The sequence below is a fragment of the Lampetra planeri genome, chromosome 59, assembly GCF_965212315.1.
Source record: "Lampetra planeri chromosome 59, kcLamPlan1.2.h2, whole genome shotgun sequence".
Taxonomy (NCBI): Eukaryota; Metazoa; Chordata; class Hyperoartia; order Petromyzontiformes; family Petromyzontidae; genus Lampetra; species Lampetra planeri.
The window spans coordinates 1940583-1951628 of NC_136165.1; the positions used below are offsets into that span (position 1 = coordinate 1940583).

At 50.9% G+C, this 11046-nt stretch overlaps 1 protein-coding gene and 1 long non-coding RNA gene across 2 annotated transcripts in view; both read right to left on the reverse strand.

Moving 5' to 3' along the window:
- Positions 1–1542, reverse strand: part of LOC144736160 (uncharacterized) — a 17441-nt gene extending 15899 nt beyond the window's left edge. Inside the window, exon 1 of the mRNA XM_078618745.1 lies at positions 795–1542. Within this exon, the coding sequence (XP_078474871.1) occupies positions 795–1281 (487 nt within the window). The 5' untranslated portion in view covers positions 1282–1542. The remainder of the gene's footprint in view (positions 1–794) is intronic.
- Positions 1543–3356: 1814 nt separating this feature from the next.
- On the reverse strand, positions 3357–4176 carry LOC144736187 (uncharacterized). The gene is made up of 3 exons (XR_013588726.1): positions 4110–4176; positions 3703–3760; positions 3357–3428 (listed from the first exon to the last, which is right to left on the reverse strand). It is a non-coding gene; the product is annotated as an uncharacterized LOC144736187 (long non-coding RNA).
- Positions 4177–11046: the final 6870 nt, after the last annotated feature.

An 11046-nucleotide genomic window follows, 5' to 3' on the forward strand; every position in this document is an offset into this window, starting at 1 on the left:
ATACATAATATAGTTTTTTTTTGGGGTTAGATCGCGTAAATATAAACGTGTCGTTAAACCCGCCACCACCCGACACAGCCAACTAGTAAGGGTTGTCACATAAACAGAACGTGCCAATTCGTCACTAGTACAGCACTAACCAGTGTGTTGGAGAGCAAATCCACAACATTTACAATCTGAGCACGACAGTAATTACGACTATCTTCATCAGGCGACAGCCAGATTTGTGGATAAATCCTCCTGTTTTGTTCCTTAAATAGAGGGGTAGATGTGATGACGTCACTTGTGAGCCCTTCTTGTGTGAAGGGGGCGGGAATTAACGAATGCATAAAAATTACAATTGGTATCCATTGCCGCTTGGGTTATTCATATGGTAAGAATCATACATTATGCATGCACATTGTTCGAGTACCTCCTGTTTAAATGCATGTTCTGTTTACGTGACAAACCTTATTAATTAGCTGTCGGGTGGTGGCGGGTTTAACGACACATTCATATTTGCGCCATCTAACAAACAAAAACCTACACTGGTCGCGAAAGCCTACTAAGTGTTAAGCAGCTAATACTTTTTCTCAGGAGACACATCCATGATGAACCCCATGTGAGGCAGCCACCCAGCCTTCACACATTTCATTGCATTCATAATCTCAAGTGCTGCAGTGTCTCCGACAGGGCCATTCAGATCTAACACCAGAATAGTATTCCTGAGGACAATGCGATCTCAACAGTGCTGGCTCGGTGTCTCAAACACAGCCAGACGCTGGGCCTGGCTGTGGTTTGGTTTCCACTCTCACCCTTGCCGGGAGGTTGAGTGGCTCCACGGGAGGACGCCATGGCGGCGGTGGTGGCACTGGCTATGGCAGCGACGGCGCTGCCACTGGCGCCGCTAGCAGCAGCGCTGGCAGTCGCTCCGCTGGTGGCGGTGGTGGCGGTTGTGGCGGTTGTGGCGGTGGTTCCGATTTTGGCAGTGGTGGCGGTAATGCCGCTGGTGGTGGTGGTGGTGCCGCTGGTGGTGCTGGTGACCGACGTGCCGCTGGTGATAATGTTGGCGCCACGGGCGGCGGTTTTGCCGGCGCTGGCGGCCGTGCTGTCGGTGCCACCGGCGGCCGCCGTAGGCTTTTTCTTGGCTCTTAGCAGCTCCAGCAGCCCGGGGCGGTTATCGGCGCACAGCACGGCGTAGTGAGCGGCGCTGTTCCCCAGGAAGTCGGCGACGCTGGTGTCGGCGCCGGCGCCCAGGAGGACCTCGACGGCGCTGCGCCGCCCGTGCTCGCATGCGCGCATCAGAGGGGTCCTGCAGCCCCCCTCCCGATCACCGGAGGACGAGGGGAGGGGGACGGGAGGCAAAAGGCAGGGAGGATGCAGGGGTGTGTAAAGGGAGAAGTGGAGCGACAGTGGGGGAGATGGCGCGGGAGATGGGGGCGGAGGCAGGGTAGACACGGGATGGCAGAGTGGAGATGGAGGAGGGGTGATGGAAACAGTGGGCGATGGGATGGGAGACTGGGTAGCGATGGAGGGGGAGACGGAAGGGAGTTGAGGGTGGAGAAAAGGTAGAGGATAGGGGAGATGTGGGATTAGGAGTAGGGATTGCAGGGAGTGCCATTTGGAGAGAGAAGAGGGAGATGGGAGGTTGGTGGGAAAGACAATGCAGACGGGGAACGAAACAGGAATGACGAAGGAAACGGGGGGGGGGGGGCATGACCATGGAGCATGGGGGGCGTGGGAGCGGAGGGGAGGACAAGGGAGGGGGAGGTGAGACGCGAGAATCACGGCGTTTTTATCGTGATACAGGAGGTGCCGTCTGCTCTTGGACCCCTCCGTAAAGCCGCGTGTGGTGAAGCGGAGCGCCCCAGTGCGCTGCGTCGAGACCGATTCAGGTTGTCGCCGCCGTTGACTTCGGCGCCCTGCTGCAGCAGGAAGCGGCAGACCTCCGCCTGCCCGAAGCGAGCCGCCATGGCCAGCGCCGTGTCCCCTTCCTGTCGCCAATGGGGGAAGGGTAGCGAGGAGGAGGGGAGGGCAGGCGAGCGGCAGAGTCATTTATCAGGATCGAACAACCCAACAAAGTGTGGTGGACTTTATCTGGGTTTTTCGCGAGCTTCAAAAGTTCTACACGATTTGGGGGGATTGTCTGGGGTTCTTCCCAATTCACCAACCTCAATTTATACACAGACACTTCCTGTTTCACCGGCCTCACTTCATACACAGCCACTTCCTGTTTCACCAACCTCACTTCATACAGAGCCACTTCCTGTTTCACCAACCTCAATTCATACACAGCCACTTCCTGTTTCACCAACCTCACTTCATACACAGCCACTTCCTGTTTCACCAACCTCAATTCATACACAGCCACTTCCTGTTTCACCAACCTCAATGTATACACAACCACTTCCTGTTTCACCAACCTCACTTCATACACAGCCACTTCCTGTTTCACCAACCTCACTTCATACACCGCCACTTCCTGTTTCACCAAGCTCAATTCATACACAGCCACTTTAACAGGGATTAACTTCAACTGGCTCTATTCTTTGGTTCTTTTCGGTTAAGTCACGTCTAAAAATAAAATAATAAATTAAAATAACATATTACGACGTTTCGATTGCAACACAAGCAATCATCATCAGGTATAAAAGAAATAGCAACGAAAATCTAACTAGAAAACTATAGACAGACATACAAGCAGACAGACATCACAACGGCACACAGAGAGAGGACACAAATCGGCACAAAGAGAGGGGTCGTTTCTGTGACGGTCCCTTAAATATAGAGAGGGGGGGCGGGGACGGAGAGAGGGAGGGGGCAGAGAGAATTAGCATATCAATGAGTGTACGGCAACGTACTGCTGTTGCAAGTAAGATGACTATAGTTTTCTAGTTAGATGTCTATAGTTTTCTAGTTAGATTTTTGTTGCTATTTCTTTTATACCTGATGATGATTGCTTGTGTTGCAATCGAAACGTCGTAATATGTTATTTTAATTTATTATTTTATTTTTAGACGTGACTCAACCGAAAAGAACCAAAGAATAATTCCTGCAGTCACGAAAGCTCCTAAATTAAGATTCAACTGGCTCTGTCCGTCTCAGTGACCCCAGAAAAATATTTCCGCACGCCTGGCACACCACGTGCAGTCGTATACCTCTCGCTACGACTGGCCCACGAGTCGCGTGTCGCTTACTCCACTCAGTCGACCGGCAAGCCGGAATACATTCAGCGAGGACATTAAGCCCTGCACTTCCCTACTTGGACTCGCCAGCCTCAGTTTCGTACTCAACGCTGGCCAATCGGAAGCTCCCCTAAGGTCGCTGACCCGGGAGGCTGCTCAGAGCGAGAGGTCGGGCGGTGGGCAGGCAACAAACCTCGTCTCTCGCGTTGACGTCCGCCTCGTTGTCGCACAGAAGTTGGACGGAGAGAAGGCACCCACAGGCGGCTGGGATTGGCAAAAACACAAGGGGATGAGTGATGGTCGTGATGGTGATATCGCAATGGTGGCGATGATGATCATTGCGATGGTCATGATTGTAATATCGTAATGGTGATGATGATCATGGTGATGGCCGTGATGGTAATATCGTAATAGTGATGATGATCATTGTGATGGCTGTGATGGTGAAATTGTAATGGTGATGATCATTGTGATGGCTGTGATGGTAATATGATGGTCATATCGTATTGGTTATGATGATCAATATGATGGCCCTTACCTGCATAGTGCAGCGGAGTCCGGCCGGTGTTGTCCTGAGTCCCCACCGGACACATGTACTGAGGGAGACACACCACGGTAGACACAACTTCTCCCGAGAGTCCTACAACCCAGAGCGGCTCTCCCGGATAAATAAAGAAAACAAGAGTTGGCTATCTTCTTGGTTCTTTCGGTAAAGTCACGTAGAATGGAAATAATAAAATAATACAAATAAAACATAATAAAATAATTCTCACGACGTTTCGGCCACAACGCAAGCAGCCGTCCTCAGGTGAAGAACAGGTCTGTCAGAAAGACAGCGTCTGAATGAACACCACCAGGCTTGGCAGTGTATATTTAAGCGAAATTTAAGAGTTGACTATATATCTTTTCGTATTATTGCCACCTTACCTGTGAGTGCCATCTCACCTGTATGAGCTTCTTGATGCACTGCGGCTGACCGTACTTGGCGGACAGGTGAACGGCCGTCTGCCCTAAAGAGATGAGAGGCCACGGCTGCCTTGAGACATGCGGCCATCTGAATGGACAACTTGTGCCACTGGACAACATTTGTTTATATGTCACTATGACGTAGTGTTAGGCATTATGTATCTAGAAAGTCAAAGTCAGAGTGATTTCCAGCTAGAATGATCATTAATGCGTTGGTGGTAATCACATCCCTGAGGCAGTGGTAGAAATTCCACGTTCCTTTGGCGTGGGGGGTACTTATTTTATCGACCTCAGAGGGATGATGGCCTGAGTCAACCCCCACGACCAGGTTGCAACCTTCTGATTGGGAGCTGCTCGCTCTACCGCACCTGCCTGGCGATGGTGGTGGCTACGTTGCACGTGGCTGCCGTGACCCGGACCTGTGGAGGCAGCAGCAGCGAGGGTTTGTGGATCACACGCAGATGTTGATAGGGGCGCCACGGTGGCGAGATGTTCACTACCTCGCCTGGGATGCAGGAGATCGTGGGTTCGATCCCGACCCTGGTGCCTGTTGTATATTTGGAGTTTGCGTTTCTCTCTCTCCGTGATGTCGAGGATTTGTTTCCGGGTCCTCCGGTTTTTCCCTCCACATTTAGAATCAACATGCGTTCTTAGTATTTGGCTGCTATAAACTTCCACACGATACGCCCACTTCGTTGTGCTATCATTTGTGATAGCCAGGTCGCTTCTGAAAAAGAGCTACACAGCTCAGTGGGGCCTTAAACCTGGTAAAATAAAAAAATATAGTTTATCATTTAACTCCTATTCCCATGGGCGTCGTGGAGGAGCCGCACCCACTGGCTCTGACCCCCATACCGAATACACACTCGCAGGGTGTGTATTCGCCAGTCGGGCGTTATTCCAGATTAACAAGGGTGAGTAATGAATTCATGAGTACGGCCGCTCACGGCATCCGTGTGACGCCAGCGAGTGTCGCCACGAGGCAGTGATAGCCGTACCCCCTGGCTCTGCCAGGAGAAGACGACACAGCAAAACAAAAACACACGGACTCTTCCCATTCCCGTCTGCACAAGGCGTGTGTCTTTGCAGCTCGCTGCGCCCCCAAAAGGCCGGGGGTGTCGAACCCTGACCTGCGGCATCCGTGGCCATGATGTCGACGCCGTGGAAGAGGATGACGTCGAGACACTCCTCGTAGCCCCTCGCCGCGGCCATGTGGAACCTGCATGGGGAGAGGGTAACTCACGCTCAGCGCCCCCCAGAGAGAGGGTAACTCACGCTCAGTGGCCCCTCAGAGAGAGGGTAACTCACGCTCAGCGGCCCCCCAGGGAGAGGGTAACTCACGCTCAGCGCCCCCCAGAGAGAGGGTAACTCACGCTCAGCGCCCCCCAGAGAGAGGGTAACTCACGCTCAGCGGCCCCCCAGGGAGAGGGTAACTCACGCTCAGCGCCCCCCAGAGACAGGGTAACTCACGCTCAGCGGCTACCAAGGTAGATGGTAACTCACACTCAGCGGCACTCAAGGTAGAGGGTAACTCACGCTGAGCGGCCCTCGCTGTCCAGCTTGGTGGGTGACGCAGCCTTGCGTGCCAGCAGCGCCGCGGTCCTCTCGTAGTCGCGGGCCTCCACGGCCGCCAGCAGCCGCTGCTCCGCCTTGCCCCACTCGCCCTGCGGGGACGGGGACGGTAGGGGATGGTCAAATGTTCTTGTGGGTTTACTCTCCAACAAATACAAAGATTCTAGATTTGAAGCTTTCGTGACTGCAAGGATTCATATTCTTAGGTTTTTTCGGTAAAGTCACGTAGGTAAAACATCAAAATTAATAAAAAATAATAAAATAAAATAAAAATCACGACGTTTCGGAGGCAACACAAGTCTCCGTCATCTGGCTGTGACGGTCCCACCTGATGACGGAGACTTGTGTTGCCTCCGAAACGTCGTGATTTTTATTTTATTTTATTATTTTTTATTAATTTTGATGTTTTACCTACGTGACTTTACCGAAAAAACCTAAGATTAAAAATACAAAGATCCCCCCCTCCCCCCCCCTATACAGGGACTCCTGTATTTACGAACACTCGACTTACGAACTTTCAGAGATACGAACCAACCTGTCCGCATGTCCAGTTGCCTCTTCGGACCGAGGTTCGCAAGTTCAACCGGCGTGCAATAGATGGCGGTGGTGGCATCTACATCTGGAGAACGTGAGGAACCAGTGGCATCTACATCTGCAGAACATGAAGAACCAGTGGCATCTACATCTGCTGAACGTGAAGAACCAGTGGCATCTACATCTACAGAGGATGAAGAACCAGTGGCATCTACATCTGCAGAACGTGAAGAACCAGTGGCATCTACATCTCCATGAACGTGAAGAACCAGTGGCATCTACATCTGCAGAACGTGAAGAACCAGTGGCATCTACATCTCCATGAACGTGAAGAACCAGTGGCATCTACATCTACAGAACACGAAGAACCAGTGGCATCAACATCTCCAGAACGTGAAGAACCAGTGGCATCTACATCTGCCGAACATGAAGAACCAGTGGCATCTACATCTCCATAACATGAAGAACCAGTGGCATCTACATCTCCAGAACGTGAAGAACCGGCGGCAGCTACATCTGTAGAACGTGAAGAACCAGTGGCATCTACATCTGCAGAACGTGAAGAACCAGCGGCATCTACATCTGCTGAACGTGAACAACCAGTGGCATCTACATCTACAGAACGTTAAGAACCAGTGGCATCTACATCTAAAGATATATTATACAACCTTTAAAGCCATTCCCCGTGTTTAATGTACATGCCGTACAACACGTTTGGAATCGACAGGAGTAAAGTTGGACTTACGAACAAATCAACTTACAAACAGACCTCTGGAACCTAACTCGTCCCTAAGTCAAGGAGTCCCTGTAGCCTGAACAGACTGTTGGGGCAAGTGCCGTTAGCGAGCACCTATGAAGTGTGTACGAGGGGGTGGGTGGCTAGCACCACGCCCGACCGCCTTTGTCTCCCCAGTGGCGATGTTTACACACATCGGGTACTGATTTGAGGCTGAGTCGACCTAGCGAATGCCCAGGCCCAGGTTCAGATAATCGTCACCGGTGTTGGCCGTGAGCGGGAATCGAACTCGGGTCGCCGGATTCGTAGCACACCGCGTTAACCGCGGCACCACCACTCCCCGTTTGCTCTCCGACACACACAGGTAAACCCACAACAACATTTACAATGAGCCACCAGCGAAACGTCGTTAACTCGGATTGTGAGCGTCGTTGTGGCTTTCACTCTCGTGTCGTCTTTCGCGTCGTTTGTCCAAGTAACTCGCGGACCCCGTGCCCACCGCTGGACATCTGTGAACAAAGAGCTTCATAGCTCATTGGATTCCCCCCCCCTTCTCCTCCTCCCCCTCCTCCCTTCCCCTCCTCCTCTTCCCATTCCCCCTCTTTCCCCCTCCTCCCACCCCTCATCCTCCTCCTCTCCCCCCTTCTCGTCCTCCCCCTCCTCCTCCCTCCCCCTCATCCCCCTCCCACTTCCTCCTCTTTCCCCCTCCTCCCCCCTCATCCTTCACCTCCCCCTCTTCCCCCTCCTCCTCCTCCTCCTTTCCCCTCCTCCTCCTGCCCCCCCTCCTCCCTCCCCCTCATCCCCCTCCCACTTCCCCCTCTTTCCCCCCTCCTCCCCCCTCATCCTTCACCTCCCCCTCTTCCCCCTCCTCCTCCCCTTCCTCCTCCTCCCCCCCCCCCTTCTCGTCCTCCCCTTCTCCTTCTTACCCCTTGTCCTCCTTCTCCTCCCCCCTCCTCCTCCCTCCCCCTCATCCCCTTCCCCCTCCCTCTTCCCCCTCCTCCCACCCCTCATCCTCCTCCTCCAGTCTAAATACAGATTCCGAGGAGGGATCGAACCGTCACGTGGTGCTCACCGATGACTTTATCATCCTCACCATCATCATGACCATCATCATCATGATCCTCATCATCATCATGATCCTCATCATCATCATCATGATCCTCATCATCATCATCATGATCATCACCATCATCAGGATCCTCGTCCTCATCATCATCGTGATCCTCATCATCATCATGATCATCACAATCATCATGATCCTGATCATCATCATGATCATCATCATCGTGACTCTCATCATCATCATCATGATCCTCATCACCCTCATCGTGACCCTCATCATCATCATCAGGATCATCATCACCCTCATCGTGACTCTCATCATCATCATCATGATCCTCATCATCGTGACTCTCATCATCATCATCATGATCCTCATCATCATCACCATCATCATGATCATCACCATCATCAGGATCCTCGTCCTCATCATCATCGTGATCCTCATCATCATGATCATCACAATCATCATGATTTTGATCATCATCATGATCATCATCATCGTGACTCTCATCATCGTGATCCTCATCATCATCATGATCATCACAATCATCATGATTTTGATCATCATCATGATCACCCTCATCGTGACCCTCATCAGCATGCGGGCGCTGTGGGCCGTGGTCACCGAGGCGATGAAAGTTTAATGGCGCCCCGTTGCCATGGAGACGCAACTCGAGCCCGTACGCGTGACGCCGTCGCGCGAGAAGGAGGGCGGGGCGAGCGAGACACGCCCACATCAGTCGGTCGCTGTTCATTCACCTGCCCGTCGAAATCGTCACCTGCGCTGATGTAATGACCCAAAAAATTAACCCGTAAAAACAAAGTTTTTCACTATAAATCCTTTATATGCGTGGCATCGGTTTTATTTTATTATTCATTTCTGTTTTTCTTGAGTAAGAGTTTCATTTTTATCACATTGGTATTTTAAATTAAATATGAAAAAAAATTTCCCTAAAAAGTGGAAAATTTGGAAAAAAAAAATTTCACTAAAATAAATTGTCACGCACAACGAGTCTGTGTGCAAAATGTCAGCTCGATTTGATCACGGGAGGTGGGTTAAAAACGACCGAAAGATTTGCACGGTCGTAAGCACGCAAGCAAGTGAACTTAATATAAAGGATTTAAAAATTACCCCCAAGTCATGTGCAGCCCGACGGCTATTTAAAAAAAATGAACAAAGGTCTCCGATTGGAAGCGATTGGTGGGGAGGAAGACTTTTAAAGGGATTGCAGAATAAGGAAAGGATTCGTTAAAGGGAAAAGGACAGGGATTGCCTTGAGGTTTTAACAAGGACGAGAAGGTTCGAAAAAGGGGGCCGAGGGAGATATAAGGGGAGAGCACGAGGAGTGGGGGACGCTTGGAGGAAGATGAAAGCAGGAGGACAGGAACGAAGCCTGGGGCCTATCGTTGTGGAAGTCTTTAGTAGAAAACTTCAAATAAAGTGTCTCTTCGTATCGCCATGATGAAGAAGGGCCCGTCGCCCGAAACGTCGCCTGTTAGAGTGTACATTGTGCGTTGAGGGGGCCCCAGGGGTTATCGACGAACGTGTTGAGTGTCGTTATTATATGCCGTGTGTGCGCTTTTGCACAGCTGTCAAAATCAATACCGCGTATTTATATATATTCACTACGATGATTTTTCTTTTTCGTATCCATGAGGATTGTTTACAAAGGAAAGGCCTCGCTGGGTCACGCGACTCGTTTTCAGGAAGGCGCTACCAGGCTGTTGTGCAAGTAGAGTCAATGGTCGGCCACGTATACAATTCAGACCTTATTGGTCACCCCGTGCCTCTTATACATCTCCACGTTCATCCGATAAAGTCCCATCACAAAGGAAAACACAAATAAATAGACACTCACCACGTGTACACTCACCACTAGTCAGAGGTGTGGACTCGAGTCATGTGACTTGGACTCGAGTCAGACTCGAGTCATGAATTTGATGACTTGCGACTCGACTTGGACTTGCATAACAATGACTTTGTCCCACCTATGAGATGTGGACTCGAGTCATGTGACTTGGACTCGAGTCAGACTCGAGTCATGAATTTGATGACTTGCGACTCGACTTGGACTTGCATAACAATGACTTTGTCCCACCTCTGCCACTAGTACACTCACCACTACATACCTGTCAACCCCTTATCAGTGCCCTACCTTATTACAGAGCAATCATACAATGAAGGCCTTATTGATCACCCTGTGCCCCTTATACATCTCCACGTTCATCCTATAAAGTCCCATCACGAGGGAGAAACACAAAAAAATAGACAATACTGTTGTTTGCCCGTACTGAAACGGCTGTACGCCGTATGGACCTGTAAACTCACTTTCCCTGTACAAGAATAACACCGCATGTATTGACTGCAGCTATGATCGTGGTCCTTCCGTTCACGATTTGTATTGGTTCCGCGAAAACCGCTGTTAAAATGTTGAAATGACCGTTGATCGACCATAGGAAATACACGTTCAAGGCTTCCAAGTCCTCAGCAATTCTGCATCTCACAGCAGTGAGGCACCGTTGTCAAAGCCACACCACCACACGGTGATGGTCTCATTCCGGTCACCAGTGACTTGCATAGAGACCCGTAGACTCGCATAGAGACCCGTAGACTCGCACAGAGACTCGTAGACTCGCATAGAGACCTGTAGACTCACACAGAGACCTGTAAACTCGCATAGAGGCCCGTAGCCTCGCACAGAGACCCATAGACTCGCACAGAGACCCGTAGACTCGCATAGAGACCCATAGACTCGCACAGAGACCCGTAGACTCACACAGAGACCCGTAGACTCACACAGAGACCCATAGACTCACATAGAGACCCGTAGACTCACATAGAGACCCATAGACTCACATAGAGACCCATAAACTCAACACAGAGACCCGTAGACTCGCATAGAGACCCATAGACTCACATAGAGACCCATAGACTCACTCACACAGAGACCTGTAGACTCACATAGAGACCCGTAGACTCAACACAGAGACCCGTAGACTTGCATAACGACC